Raw genomic sequence first — 16,468 nt, 5'->3', positions numbered from 1 at the left:
ACCATCATCACAACACATAGGACCCCAATGGCAGAAATATCTAATTAAAAATCCATAGTGGACATAACTCAGATGCATTTTTTCGGACAAAAGATACATTAACTCAGAAATCCGGTCGTTACCAAAAAAAAAAAAAAAACTCAGAAATCCGACGAAACAAGCAAAAAGAACAATATAAAACAAAAAAATAAAATTCCTCCTACCATCTTTGTCCTCGCTACCACCTGTGTGATATTCCACCACATGCTCGCACCTTGTCGACATGTTGCTTCGACAAGTTACAACCACTTTAAATGAATGAAGGATCAGTTGCACCAATTTGAATGAAATTGACTTACGTTGAACGGGAGTGTGGATCAAAGTGTCTAGTGAACCTAAGAAAAGATAATGAAGAGTCGAGGCCCTCGTGTTACACACGAATGTCTCAATAACGAAAAGGTGGCTTTGCTTGAGATTTGTCTTCTTCGTTGGAAAGAACCGAAGACAAAAAAACAAAAGAAGAAAATGTGAAGAAACGAAGGTAGGGGTTTCTTCTTGTGTTTCAATTCGTGCTCTGTTAACAGAAAATTTGGGTGCTCCAAGCAAGGGAGGACAAACAACGGAGAAGATGAAGAGCAAAAGAAGAAAAATGTGAGAACGTGAAGAGTTTTTTTAGGTCAAAAGAACGTGAAGAGTCTGGGGATCTTGTTTTTAGGGTTTGTCAATTTCCATTTCTATTTTTTTGGACAAAATTGCCCATATTCCGGCCACCAGAAATGTCACACTCGTCAGCCGGTGAACATTTTAGCCGGCCGGGGAGTTCAGGTCTTTATTTGAGACTTGTTAGCCACTTCGAGTCCTTATTTGAGATAACAGTCATTTCGGGTTTTTATTTGAAAAAGTAGGCTCACTTTGGGTCATTATTTGAGATCTTTCCTAAAAAATATTTTGAATAGTATCGAAGGATTTATTTGACTTTGTTATGGAAAGTTGAGGGAATAAATTGAACAAATAAAAAGTTTAAGAGCTAAATCGAATATTTAGAAATAGTTTCAGAACCATATTGAATAAATTAGAAGTCTAAGGATGATATAATATATTGGACCAAAATTTAGGAATTACTAGTGTCATTTTTCCTTTTAAAAGAGGACTCTCTAGGACACGATAATTAGAGCTATATACACGTCTTATTTCCCTTACGAGATGATGAGGTATATCAATACCAGTCATTGGATACTATCTTAATGGTCTATACGCCGATTGTTGACTTGGGTACCGCCCAAGTTAGAAGACCCCTAAGCTTCCGAGTTATCTATGAGATGGGTCCAAAGTGATGATATATTAGGAATTTTTGCCTCGGTCATTAAGATAATATGTAGATAGGCATGTACTCAAGACACATATCTGAAAGTGCTAGAATTACCACTTAGAGGGGGGTGAATATGTGTAAAAACAAACTAAGCTAAAACAGTAAAAATTATTTTAATCAATCGAAGTCTGATTGGCACTAGACTTCTGAAAAAATTCAGACTCAAATAAGATGTTTTGAAAATTGGCAGAACTTAGAAAAATATTGCAACGAGCAAATTGAAAGAGTTAAGGGAGAGAAAATTAGACACAAGATTTATATTGGTTCGACTTAGATCAAGCCTACGTCCACTCTTTCATGTTGACAGCCTTCTGGCTGGATTTCACTATGGAATTAAAAGAGAATTATAGCGATTTGAGTACAATCACTCAGTGAAGAGTTTATTTCTCTCTCACTAAGTCACTCCCTTTTGTATTTTTCTCTCTTGAGTACAATTGTAAGCACTATCAAGGAAGAACAAGCGATTGGAAAGGCTTCAAACTTTGGAATTTTAATTCTCATGCACACTCTCAAATGGACCGAATGACCTCATTAAATACTAATTTATGCCTTTCTAACCGTTGGCACTTTCCAAATGAATTTCTTCCAATCAACCCATTGGATAGAATCAATAAACGAAATCTTGTAGCCGTTTGAAGATTGAGGTAAAAATCCGATGATCTTGGTTCCCCATACAATCAGAATCTAGGTTTCCATAAGTTGATACTTCCCAAAAATGAACTTATCTTCGAAATTGATTTCACCAATTCGTGATTCATTTTATCAACATATTTAGAAAAGGTAAGTGAGATTCTCTGCTAGAAAACCAAATATGTTTTGCACATACTGAATCCTTGTTGAGAGATCAATAATCCCGAGTCTGATTATATCTCCGTTCTTGATTTAGGTTCAGTCTGTATCTTTGTCAGAGTGGAAAAGACTTGTGTTGTAAAATAGACTTTGATAGCATTTCACAAAAGTCTAATATTCCTTAGAATAAGAATAAGAATAAGAGAAGAAAAGTTATGCCAACTTCAAAATTTGATGAGAGTTTTCTCAACACTATCCACACATATAAAGTTTACAAAACGACTTTGCAAACTTCATATAAACACTTCTTCTTGGTGATGTCCATATTCAAATTTGGAATGGCGACATGGAAGGAAATGGAAAGGCCATAATTTCTCCACGGTCCCTAGAGCCTAGTTTCCATGACTGTGGGATAGCTTTCCTAGCTATGGCAAATGCGACGACTTCAGTTCATCATCTACACACAAAACCATTATGCTAGAGGGAAGCCTTGGCAACTTTTTGATCATGTCGCAGTGGAGTAAATCAAGTGTTCGAAGATTGGAAAGTTGGTGGATCTCTGCCGGTAAGCTGGAAATAGTAGAATGTCGTAGCCTCAAAATTCTCAGATTATGCAGTTTCCCAATCTCGCTTGGAATACCCCCCTCGAGACTCCGACACCAGGAGGCGTGTATTTCTTCGAGGCTGGCAAGCTCTCCAATATCAGGAGGGAACTCTCTAAAGAAACAAGAATCCATCCTCAGCACCTTCAAATTTTGTAGATTTAATATCGAATCTGGAAACTTAGAAACGCCAGTCCCTGACATGTCTAACTCGACTAATGATCTCCCTATGTTGCCAATTGAGTTTGGAAGCTTCCTTATTCGACGGCAATCCCTTAATGACAAGTGTTTAAGTGTGACCAGTTCTCCAATTGAGTCGGGAAGTGCTGCAATTCTAGTGCCATCCAGGGAAAGAAATGAGATATTCGTCAAGTGACATATCGTTCTTGGTAGCTGAGTCAATGAGAAGCAGTTTGAGGCAGTCAGAGTTTCAAGCTGCTTTAGATGACCAATGGAGATGGGAATTTCTTGGATCGAAGTCCCATCCATGTAAAGCTCTTTTAGAGCTGTCAGGTGACCCACTTCTACCGGCAACATGCTGAGCTCTGCGCAGAACTTCAAATTCAAGGAAACCAAGCACCTCAAATCGTCAATCGAATGATCTATCTTGACCAATTGTGAACATCGCTCCAGAATCAATATGGCCAGATTTTTGCAGCCAGAGAACTTAGGAGTGACTAATAAGTCAGCACAACCTGTAAGATCTAGAACTCTTAAGTTCTTCATCTGCAAAATAGGAAATTTATTTGCATGATTTCACTTCACAAATAGTTACATTAGATCGGGCGATTTCAGTGTAACAATGAATTGTGAACTACCTCTATTTGATCCCAGCCTTCCCAGTCTTTCGTAACTTTGCTCCACGACAGATCGAGAATGGTTAAGTTTCCCAGGCGAAAATTAGTCACTTGGAGATGTCGAGGGCACCCTCGCCAACGGAGCCACCTTAAATTTGGAAGAAGGTTAGCAAAATCTCCGGTAATGTCTGCATGATCCATTTGAAGAAACCGTATGTTTGGCATGCTCTCAAAATCTTCTGGTGTAAGTTTGACTGAAGTATGCCACTGAAAGTTAAGGCTGAGTGCCTCAACCTTCTCTGTTCCCTGTGATGGACCAGAAAAACGAAAAAAAGCAGTGAGGATGGTTTCTCTTCTCGACATGTTACCCAGTCAGGAAAATGACAGCAATGTCAATTGCACACATGGTCGGATCTTAACAGTATCAGGCGAAATAGCTCTTTGCCTTTGGCGGTGAATATAAAAAAAATATTTTTTTATGCTTCACTACGGGAAAAAAGAAAAAAAAGAACACGAAATGTTACCTTTTTCTGCTTTATCGTATTGAGAGCTATTTCATGATTAAATAATCTACTCCGCTTTCCTGGATTTGTAAGACTCTCCCCCCGAACGATTTCTCTGCCAAGTCGCCTTAACGTGCTATGCATCCAAATCTGGTTGTTCTCTCCAATTTTGGCTAGGGGAGTCAAAATTTCACTGGGAGGCAGCAAGGAGAAGTCATGCCATAAGTACAAAGCAATTCTGCTATCCATTCCAGTGGTAAAGCAGGCGATATCCAGAAATATTTGTTTCTGCTCATAATTTAGTCCTCCCTCCAAAATAATCTGAAAATCCCTCCACTGGAATGTTGGTCGCTGTAGTAAATTTTGGCATTCCTTCAGCGTTGTATTTTTGCAGACTGCACACATAACATCAATGAACAATGGGAGTCTTGCCTTAGCATAAAGACTTGTCGAAAGCTCGTAGTTCCAAAATAAGAAAGAAGGTGGTGGTTTAGATGGATGCTGCCTAAAGAGTTGAAGAGCCTGATCTTTATCTAACTGACTAACATCATAAGTCCGGATCTGAGGAGAGTCTTCCAGGACGACACTGTTTCTGGTGGTAACAAGGATCCTACTTCCAGAAGCAAAGCAATCAAAGCAATCTCCGATGAGCTTCTGTACACGAAAAGCATTTTCCACGTCATCGAGAATAATCAGGACTCTCATGTTGCAAAGTAAGTCCTTGAAAAACTCAATTCCCCCGCTGACAAAAGCAACATCCTCAAGTTCCCGTTTTAGAATATCGGAAATCAATTTAATTTGCAAAAGCTGAAGCCCTCCTGATACTCGAGCTGTTTCTTTAATATCTTCGAGGAAGCTACATCCATCAAAATCACGGGAGACTCGGTTGTAAATGAGTTTTGCAAGAGTCGTCTTGCCAATCCCATCTTCTCCTTGGATCACGACAACGATCTGCTTGTCCTTATCATCAATATTCATCAGGCTTACGATGTGGTTTACTTGATAATCAGTTCCACCATATTTTTCGATACTGGCAACTGGTCTTTTCTCTTCCACTGTAGCCACCTACAAGAAACGTGATGATTGCTCACTCATAAGCTGTAAGATGTAAAGTAAGGCCTGACTACGTTGATATTTTCTAACGTTGTCGTGTCTGCATAAAATGTCTACTAAACGAGTTACTGGTCATGCTGATCTACTAGTGATCAACATCAATGCTACATAATTTTAAAGGAAATCCAAGTTTCAGGAGTGATGACTTTTACCTTACAAAATATGTTTTGTCAAACAACTAACCAGCTTTGAAATTTCTTATCTATACAACAACAAGCGGATCTTGACATATATGTGTCTATGAATGATGGGGTAGAATAAAACCTCAGAACATATCAATAGAGAACATGACCCAATTGAAATATGATTTGGGGCGTCCAATGTTCAATCATCGAAATATTGTTGGTTCCCACTTTTATCACACATGTTCTCCTAAAAGTGTTTAACGCAACCCACACCAATGTTCTCAACATTGCGAATTGAAGTTTCCACATAGCAAGCATAAGAGCAAATAGTCTCTGGGACTCGTCTTTAATTATATACTAGAAATACCGTGCTTTGCCGCAAACACTATTAACGGTTAGTCTACATTTAAAGTTTAAAAATATTAACATAATACACACACACACACACACACACACACACACACACACACATATAGATTCATTTTAATAAGTATGCTTCAAACTCAAAAGCTTGTATGTATTTCAACAAAGATGGGGTCTAGAAGTAGATTGATGATTTCGCATCTCGTCACATCACTTGAAACATTGTTATTATCATTTTATGTATATCTCAGTCAATATTGTCGTGAATTTTTTCTAAATCATATTTTTAAAAAAATCACAAATGTGAAATTTGAAATAGGTTAATAGTTAAAAATTGGGTGATTGATCAAACATGTGATTATTTGTAGTCGATAGACTTTCAACTTTTTCTTGGAAATTATGTCATATTCCTCAAAATTAAAACTATGGAAGCCTTATGACTTCTTTTTAATTGTTAGCCTTATTGAAATGCATAAAATGAATCTTCGTAGTGCAAACCCTTTTCTAATATAAATTGTGTTTCTCATTGTTCGTCCGTCTTCTAATTGCTCTACCTTTTTTCTTAGTTTTCTAAAAGCTTAATCTTTTTCATACCCATAAAAAAATAGCTTAATCTTTTAAAGAAAAATGATTTATCTAACATGACATTAAAGCACGGGTCAATGGTTTAAATCCTAGCACTTGCTCTCAATTTTTTAATACTTGTTATTCGTGTTATTTTGTTTGTTTTCCTATTTCACTAGTCATCCCCTTAATGTGGTTCCCTCCACAACCAATCTTGTGCGAGCAAGGACCAGCTAAGAGCGACAGGAAGTTTTAAATCATATGCTATAAATACATTGTTAGCACATTTTTATTAGTTTAAACTTTTGAGAAAAGATGATTTATCTAACAAAATTAAGTTTTACATGTAATATCTGCTACAACATCTGAAAACACACATTAATAGTATAAACTAAAGCAAAATTAAGGAAAAAGCAAAGAAAAAATAAAATAAGATGCAGTGTCACGTGGTCCCACTTCACATGTTTCGAAAATAAAAAAGTACCTAATAAACTTAGAGATGAAAAAAAGGAAAAGACAAATTTTCATTTGACGCTTGACACAAATTCATTAAAGCGATTGTAAGGCGTTCTGGACCCTGCATCTTGTTGACTACATGTTGGGTGGCCTCATCACGAGGATCAGGCCTAGGGGAATTTTCCATATTTTGGTTAATTTACCTCTAGAGGTTTATCATTACCCCATTTTATATTTGGGGTTGACTCCAATAAACGGAACAGTTGAAGGATTTGCTCAGGTCCGTAGATTAGTTTAGATAAGATGAACAAAATATTTCACCAATTTTTTTTTTTTTTATAAAAAAAGAAAGAACCAAAAAGAAAGCCTCAAATTCAAAGCGGAAAAAATAGAAAAATATATTTTAAATTGAATTACATGAGAGAGTAATTAAAATGATGGGAAAATGCCTAAAAAAAACCCAAAGTTTACCAATTGTGACACATTCATCCTATTTTTTTTTTTTTATGATACCAAAAACCCCAAAACTATACATGTGTAACACATTTACCCTAAATATCAAAAATACCAAACTTATAGTAGTGTCACATATATACCTCAAATTTTAAACGTCAAACTTTTTTTGTGACACCAAATTTTTAGGATAAATGTGTTAAACAGATACAAGTTTGAGACTTTTGGTATAAAAAAAAATTGAAGTAAATTGTTATACTATACAAGTTTGGGGTAGATGTATAACATAAGTACAAGTTTAGGGTTTTTGCTGTCATAAAAAGTTAGGATAAATGTGTCACAGTAGGCCTAATTTAGAGTTTTTGATGGCTTTTAACTTAAAATTATTAATTTAGGCATTTTCCCCTTGATAGAATATTTGTAAAATAACTAATTGAGGACATATCAAAAGGAAAAAAAGGATTGTGATTATTCAAGAGTAGGAGGTCCTCTTTACTTGATATGATAGTACAGATAGGTGTACTCAATTTGAGTAAGTGATGATATGAAGAATACTTTTCACTGCAGTATTGCATAATTTTGATATCATTCCTTTCAGATTTATTAGTATTTTAAGTAATTTAAAATTTATGTTTTATTGTAAAATTTGCTGAAGCCATTTTATTCTACGTTTAACACTTTAAAATTCAAAATATTTTTAAATGTCCTATTTAATTGAGGTTTTACTTGAAATTTGAGATAGAACTAAAATTCGTAATTATTATTTTTATATGTATTTTTATATGTGTATAATAAATTCCATTTCATTTTGCCTTATTATTATTTGATTGGTCTTTCGTTTTTTTTTTTCCTTATGGGTTAATTGTAGATTTAAACCTTCAAATTCTAACGAGAAATTTATTTTGTTCAATTAAGTTCTTTTAATTTCTGGATTTGTGCAGTTTGGTCCTCTAATTTTGTTTGGTATAATCAAATTCTCTAAGTTTCTCAATTTGTGCAGTCAAATCCTTTGGTCAACCACTCTGCCTAAATTGTCCAATCAATTACAGACGTAGCACTGCTTATGTAACAAAAAATGACACCAAATGTACCGACGATAAATTCAAAAAAAAAAAAATTAAACAGAAATGTTAATTTGACAGTGTTAGTGATAGAGGGTAAACCAAGCACTTAATTACACAAACCAATAATTTTAGAGAATTTGGTGTCACAGAACAAAACTTAGACCAAATTTGCACAAATTCAGAAAGCAAGAAGACTTGATTACACTGAATATTAGCTAGAGGACCAAATTGCGCTTACACTAAAACTTAAAGGACTACATATGCAACTAATTGATTTCTTATTTTTTCTTTATTTGATCAGCCACACATTACACTCACACCCCAAATAAGATGACATGTGGCAAAAAATGATTTAAGAATTAAGTATTCACCTTACCGTATAGAGATAAAGATTTCAAAATCATTTTAGAAGAAGAAATCTAATTAGAAGAGTGGAAATTTTTCAAAGATGCATGTGAAGCTCTCGGATTGAGCGGAGCCAATCTAATCCAGTGGAATCCCCCCATCCTAACGGCGTTCTAGTACATGCGATCCGCCTACATAACCAACGGCATTCGAGATAATAATAATCTAATCCACAAAAACTTATACCTTAAAGTGCACCGCAAGGCATAATAATCCAATCGAAAAATGATTCGTGAATTAAATTCTGACACTTATGAATCATAAATCAAAATGATCGAATAAAATGTTTTGATAAAATACCTAAAATGAATTCTTCTTGACATAGACACATATAAAGTAAGTCAAAAAATTGCAAAACAACAAGTTTTGCGTAAAACTTCATGATCGAAGGTAAATATATCTCAATGTCAAGTGCTCATGATCAAAGAATATATCTCAATGATCAGTATAATATTGTAAACGTAATGTTTATATGCCATATCATGTTTGGCTGGGCTGTAACTTATAAATTCTCAGTTTTATTGTTGTGAAAATATAATAAATAAGAACCAGGATTAGACCTACATAGTTTGATAGGTGAAATATATTAACCTATGAATAAAAAAATCAATAGTATTGAATTGCTAGTTTCAATAGTGAAAATTTTGTGGGACCGTAACCAACTGGTGTAAAAACTTAAGCCGTTAGATGAATATGTGATTTAATTTTTAATTATTCAAAACACTCTCCCTATGCTTAGTTTAATCTTTTTGCCTAGTATTATATGTTGGCATATTTAATTGGGGAGGAAAATGGGGCATGGAAAAATTTAAACTTAGGACCTCCAGCTCTAATATCAAATTAAATATAAAATAGAATAGAAAATTGAGGAATTTTCTATATAATTCGATGTATAGAAAAGAGTGTATAGAGAGCCTATTTATAGGCTTTACATGGAAGAAATCAGAGAAAATCAAATCAAATATGCATATTCAAAATAGATATAGAAACTATCCTAAATATATCTAAAATCTAAATGATATTTTAATATTGCTAACATCCCTAGTATCTCTAACATCCCCTTCCTAATATCTCTAATATCCCCTCAAACTCAAGGTGACATCATCAACACTAATTTATTATATGTTTGTATTTAATTTGATGCAATTCTGAGTCAAATTATGCATTCTAAGATTTCAAGACTTGCCACACCAATTTTAATACACTAAATTAAATATACCAAAATTTATATGCGTGTGTTATTATTTTGCTTTTCATTATTAGGTAACGAATGAATATTAGATTGACATTGTGCTAATGCTTACATGTGTGTTAGGTAATTCTCTCTCTTCCTATGTATATGGCCCACATGATGTCTTGGTCCCGCATTCTTTCTCTTCCTATGTATATGGCCTATGGCCTACAAGTTGTCTTGGTCCCACATTCGTGTGAACTCTCTCTCTCTCTCTCTCCCTCCCCGTCCCTCCCCCACCAGCGTCGGCTTTACCAAATTAATCTCTATTTAAGCTAAAACCATCATTTGTTTCACTATTTGCTTTTTAAAACTACCTTGCATGCAAAGTTAAAACCACCCACTACACTTTCTTCGTTAAGTAGACACTCAATTCACACATCTTTACTAAATATCTACTGCATATTTGCTCAATTAAACAATCACTCAATTCCTTGAAAACTCGTTTCTTTTCTTGCCAAATGTAATCCATTGGCGATCACTAACACATGCCTAGCATGTCTCGACACTAGTTTTTTTTTTTTTTTTTTTTCATGTGTAGTATCTTTCCTATTTTTGAGACATGGGTATATAACTATGTAGATCAGATTTGAATATCTTGACATAGATCCATATATAATACTTACAAGAAAAAAAAGACAGGATAATATTATGTGATTATCAATATCTCAAGGTGCTATTAATCTACCCAGGATGTAGTAATGACCAGCTTTCTAAGCAGAACAATGAACAAGTATAGAAACAGGCAACATAGATTCCCTCATTAAGTTATGATGATGAAGAAAAAATAAGAAGGAAACGCACCTCGCGCGTACTGTCGGATGTGTGCTGATCTAAATAAGACTTGATCCTTCCAGGCAACTTATCTCTATAATCCTCGTAAAACATGCCACCCTTAAGAGTATCACCTATTTTCGGACAATTTTGAATTACGACTTGGCATTCTTCTGGTATCACTGTGGCTGATGCATTTGCCAACATACCACCCTGAGGAGTATCACCTATTTTCGGACAATCGTGAGTTACGACTTGGCACTCTCCTGGTATCATTGTGTCTGATGCATTTGTCCTATACTCCATGGATTCGCACGGAAGCTCATCAACGCCCCGGGACAGCCTCTGCATGGTCTTCAAATAAAGCCTGTACTTTCGCAAGTGACTGTCGACGTTCTCGAGGGTCAGTCCATCCACTTTCATCAGCTGCAGTATCATCTTCGGCATCGCATTACCAATCCCTAGCAGTACGACCGCATCCACGAAACGCTTGTGCAATTGAGGCGTCCAGACCAACCGTGGTCTCTTCTTCGGCAACTCCACTGATGGATGCTCCAGCGAATTGTCCGTTGTGAGAGACAACACCGAATTGTCCGACGTCAGAGTCGACTCCGCCTCCGTGAGCCACTTGCGAAATTGAGGCGTCCAGACCGAAGGTGGCTTAGACACCTCCGTCAATGGATCCTCCGCCGAATTGTCCGTCGTCAGAGTCGACTCTGAATTGTCCGACGCCGGAGTCGACTCCGAATCGTCCTTCGTCAGAGTCGACTCCGAATTGTCCTTCCTCAGAGTCGACTCCTCCACAAACCGCTTGTGCAATTGAAGCGTCGACAACAAATGTGGCCCCCGGATCATCACCGCCGGTGCTGGAGACCACTTGTTCGATTGAAGCGTCGACAACGAACGTGGCCTCTTCATCACCACCGCCGGTGGATCCTCTACCGAATTGTCTGTTGTCAGAGTCGACTCCTCCTCCCCGGCAGAGTCAATCCTCTTCATCTTCCTCGAATTGGAGCTTTCCGAGTCTGTTTTCATGAGAACCCTCTGGTCACGATTCTCCATCAACTCCTGCGATCTCGACAGATCACTAAACCTATTAATTGGCAGACGGAACTGGTTCTGCAGTGTTCGCAATGCCTCAAGACCAGGAATCTCTCTCAACATCGGGCAGTCACGTATTTCCAATTCTTTTAGTTTCTTCAGGCCTGACATGGGGAATATAATTCTTTCAAGGACTGGACATTGGTGGACAGTTAGATGTCTCAACTTCTCTAGTCCGCTGAGATGGATCTCCTCGTCCCGAAAGCGACAGAGCTTCAAAATAATTAGATTTCTCAAGTTGGATAAACCTGAGCAAGCTGTTACTGAGCTGCGAACTTTTGGGTTTAGGAGGCCAGACATGTGAAGTTTCCTTAAACGAGAAAGGGAACCCAATGTAGTTAGTGACATGATAAAGTGCTGAACGCACAGTTTTAAATTTCTCAACTTGGATAACTTCCTAATCCACTCGAAGTTATAGATTACGAATGAGCCTGAAAATAGTCGTGATGGATATTCCTTGCCATTTGATAAGAGAAGATTAACTAGATTAGTCAAGTTTGACAGATCTGAAATAGACTGCAAGGACAGAGAACTAACAAGTAGACGAGTCAAACTTGTGGGAAGTGAAGGCAACACTTGCAGCTCATCACAATTCTCAAGGATCAGTTCTTCTAGCCGAGGGAGCGCAGCAATTGTTTCTGGCACCCGACGGATGCGAGTGTATGATAGATCAAGGATTTTCAGAAAGGACAATTTCCCAATTTCACTTGAAACTTCGCCTACCATAGTGGAACATCCTCTAGCATGTATCACTTCGAGCTTCATTGAAAAGCCAATGGCTGAAGGAAACTCTGCTAGCCGGCAATGTTCCATCTTTATGACAGTCAGAGTCTTTATACTTCCAATAGAATGAGGCAACACATTGATGCACGTGGACGACAGATCCAATTCAGTTAGAGACTCTAGGTTTCCGGTTGAATCCGGAAGTTCCCAAATCTTTTTGCATCCTGCAAGAGATAAAGACTTGAGATTTGCAAGATATCCAATAGAACGAGGCAATCCTTCAATTGATGTGAAGGATAGATCCAACTTGATCAATGATTTTAGGTTTCCGATCGAGCTAGGGAGTCCCAATAACTCTGAGCAGTTACTCAAAGATAAGTGTTCTAATTTCACTAGCTGACCAATTTCACCAGACAAATCTTTTAGTCGATGGCAACCCTCAATATTCAAGTAAGCCAACTGTTTTAGATCCCCAATGGAGCGATCGATGTCAACCAATTCTTGACATTCTTTAATGATCAATCTTTCCAGAGCAAAACACCCAGACAAGTCAATCTTGATCATGTTTAGACGTGTCAGCTGTAGAACTTTCAAATTGTGTAGCATCTGTGACAAGAATAAAGCATTACACAGTGTCGTCAGACAATACAGCTCTAAGAAAAGTGTATGATCGCATACATACCTTAATTTGGCTCCACCCCTCCCAATCATTGGCGTCGTTAAATTCAGAGAGTTGGAGGACTACCAAGTTTTGTGAGAACAGATTAGTTGCCACTAAATCTGGAGGACAATGACTCCAAGAAAACCATCTTAACTTTGAAAAGAGGTTCGTGAAGTCCCCGATAAAGCTGCCCCCGTCTAATTCAAGGAATCTTAGATTTGGCAGCCTTGAGAAGTCTTCATCAGTTAAGATGAGTAGAGTAGAATCTCCAGCTAAATTGAGCGCTTGGATATCTCTTTTGTTCTACGAAGTACACATGCGATTAGAAGGAGCTTTCAATTTTTCTTATTCACATAGTTAGAAACTTCATGTCAAATCCTTAACACTACGCAAAGAAAGACAGAATTTATACACTTATTGTATTACCTCTTTTGTTTTCGCCATGTCCATAGCTTCATCAGAAATCCACAGTCTGCTACGCTTTCCAGAATCCAGGTTTTCGTCATGGACAATTTGGCGTCCCAGGTCTTTTAGCAAGTCATGCATCCATAACCCACCGTTCTCTCTGATCTTTATCAATGAAAGGGAACTGAGGACTTCAATATCTATTTGTGGAAAAAAGTCGTGATCTTTCCACATGTAAGATGCATTAATCTCCTCCTCATGAAAAGGAAAACATGCAATATCAAGAAAATTCTGCTTTTGAATGAACTTTAAGGTGTCATAGCTAATTTTCAATTTTTGGTGGACGTCTTCATAAGCGATGCCCCTTAACTGTTCTAGCGTATCATTCCATATAGTTTTGTGCTTCCCATGAAGAAATGAACCTATGACCTCAATGACCAAAGGAAGTCCTCCCAAAGTAGAAACAATATCCTTTGAAAGCCTGCCATAATGATTGTCTCTAGGAGATTCTCTTTTGAATGCATGATTCATATAAAGCTGAAGAGCTTGATCAGAATTCATTTCTTTCAGTTCATAAGGTATGATTTTCTCCACATATTCTAGGATGCTTTTGCTTCTAGTCGTAATTACAACTCTACTTCCTGCACCAAACCAAGTGATCTTGCCAATTAGTTTCTCAAGCTGTTTCCTATGGTCCACATCATCTAAAACAATTAGAACCTTTTTATCATGAACTTTTTCCCCAATAACCTTCATTCCATCATCAACGTCACTGATGTCAACCATAGGCTCAGTTTCACCGAGGATATTGGATAGCACTTTCTTTTGTAGAAATACTAGGCCATCACGCCGTGATGATGCACTGACATCTCGCAAGAAGCAATACCGATCAAAGCTAGAAATGAGCTTGTCAAAGAGAGCCGTGGCAAAGGTTGTCTTCCCAACGCCACTTGGGCCATGAATTCCAAGACACCGTGCACGACCAAAGTCATAGTCCAGCAAGTCCATTACCGCTTCCACTTGATCATCTATCCCGACTAAATGGTCAGTTGCACAATCATCTCTTGCCTCCATCTTGATTGTGTTATCTTCGGCGTCCAACAAGTAGGTTCGCGTTGCAATGATGGCAATGATCTGCTAGCAAGAGTCAAGAAAAACACTATAAATAGCAGGGGCTGCGGAAATAAAAGATTGAGCGACGAGGGTTGCTAATTGCCGCACTCAGTAATCCCATCAACTTGAATTGCTCTTTAATATGTATGCCTGGATGTCTAATATAAATCTATTTTTTCCTCAGCGTTTTGCAAAATATATATAATAAAGGGGAAAAGAAAAGGCATACCCACCGACAGATCCAACTCGAACAGACAGGAGAACATGTACAATGATAGACCGAGGGGGTCGCTCCGTGCTTAATGCTATTTCTATCATATTTTATAAAAATTTGCATAAAGTTCTTATGTCATGCTCGTTTGTTTATTTCACGAATAACTTCATCATAAAGGAAACGCTTTTTGCGAAAATCATTTTCAAGAACAGTTTCATCAGCTTGGTGATATGCTGAAAAGCACATAAAACACTATCTTAGTAAAAATTTGTATTTGTGGACAGATACTTGTTATGTTTAAGAAAATGATTACCTCTATTTAGAACTTGGAATTCATTTTCCTAATTTAAAGTGCGTGTTTCCTTTACCTGTAAACATTTTTGCATTGATCGACCATTTTCAACGAATCAAACAAGTTAAAGTCCAGAAAAATTAATTTGCAAAATGCTCTTTTAGTGGAATGAACAAAACCTATGTATTAGAAGATTTTCTTCCAGCTCATGGCATGTATCGACCGTCGCGCTCTAGTTCAAAGTTCGAATAAGAAAAGAGATTCTTCATTCTCTCTAAGGTTTAGCCACCAGAGACTGACCGCCTCTTCCGCCAAACCGACGACAGCAAAATTCTGGTAGCCATCATTGGCTCCTCGGACAACGGAAACGGCGGTGGCCACGGCAAGGCAAAACGGAATGCGGATTCTGCGTGGGTAAGTTCTAACGCACATCTAGATCTGAGCGACTTTTGACCATGACACAGCTCAAATATTGCAAGGAAACGGAGTGGTCACTGGTCGGGTAGGGGGAAACTTACCTTGTCCTGCCGAAACCGCTTGTCCTTTCGAGCTTCAGTCGTCCGATGATACGGCAAGCATGGAGCAACAACTTCGGGTCATCCCAGGCAAGCCAACAATTTTGGACATTGACGTGTCCACTTGTGCTGAGATGAGATCCCACGATATCAGAAGATGAGAACGAGAGAAATTATTAGGTGAACAGACCAAGCACGCCAAAGCATGTGTTAGTTGTATGTGGTTTAATACAAAAATAGTCAACACAAAAACGGTGAGCAATTGAACAGGGCCGGATTAGAAAATGCCAACCACGCCAAAGTTATATGTGCTGTTCCACCTGGATAAACGTTTGACCTCCCTTCTGTCTTCTATAAATTACCATTTCAGTTCTCTACGAGAGAGGATATAATCATCACCTCAAAATTTAAATAATTCCATCTTCCTCCCATTATAGAGAGCTTAACAAAAACTATTAGAGAAATAAGAACTTGACCTAAGGGTGGTGAGGTGGTCCTTTCTCTTCTGAAACCACAATGTTTGACTCAGCTATAGTCGAAAGAAATTTCAAAATCTATATTAGAAGGGTTTTCATTTTAAGGCACGTCCAGTTGATTTGGGCCCAATAAGGCGGAACAGTTTATTGAATCAGGTATCTTATGATTAATAGATCTTTCTTAGACAATTAAGCATACCCAAGGTCTAGAATGAAAACTTTCCAATCAAGAAATTAGATCCTTATATAGGTTACAAAAAATCAATAATGTCGTATGACATTCATGTTTTGAAAGTTTTTGTTAACTCTGAAATGACGTGACCTTTGGAATTATGATATGGGAAGAGTTAAAATGGACCTAATACGTTGGATTAAGTCAAA

The 16,468-nt window shown here is 37.3% G+C and overlaps 1 protein-coding gene across 1 annotated transcript; it reads right to left on the bottom strand.

Annotated features, from left to right (window-relative positions):
- Positions 1-2,369: 2,369 nt before the first annotated feature.
- Positions 2,370-14,551, bottom strand: LOC104447127. The gene is made up of 6 exons (XM_039313798.1): positions 13,499-14,551; positions 13,094-13,375; positions 10,618-13,017; positions 4,061-5,104; positions 3,558-3,842; positions 2,370-3,465 (listed from the first exon to the last, which is right to left on the bottom strand). The coding sequence occupies exons 1-6, from the start codon at positions 14,549-14,551 to the stop codon at positions 2,563-2,565; spliced, it is 5,967 nt and encodes a 1,988-aa protein (XP_039169732.1). The 3' UTR covers positions 2,370-2,562.
- Between the last annotated feature and the right edge of the window lie 1,917 nt (positions 14,552-16,468).

This window comes from Eucalyptus grandis, chromosome 5, assembly GCF_016545825.1.
Source record: "Eucalyptus grandis isolate ANBG69807.140 chromosome 5, ASM1654582v1, whole genome shotgun sequence".
Taxonomy (NCBI): Eukaryota; Viridiplantae; Streptophyta; class Magnoliopsida; order Myrtales; family Myrtaceae; genus Eucalyptus; species Eucalyptus grandis.
This window is presented reverse-complemented; position numbering and strand designations above follow the sequence as displayed.

Bases quoted from the DNA above. Each gene is read 5' to 3' on its own strand.
- LOC104447127 (XM_039313798.1), bottom strand. From the start codon at position 14,551: ATGGAGGCAAGAGATGATTGTGCAACTGACCATTTAGTCGGGATAGAT. The intron at 5,105-10,617 runs GTGCGTTTCCTT...CGTTTCTTGTAG, and splicing joins CATCCGACAGTACGCGCGAG to GTGGCTACAGTGGAAGAGAA. The intron at 3,466-3,557 runs GTAGTTCACAAT...CCTATTTTGCAG, and splicing joins AAGGCTGGGATCAAATAGAG to ATGAAGAACTTAAGAGTTCT.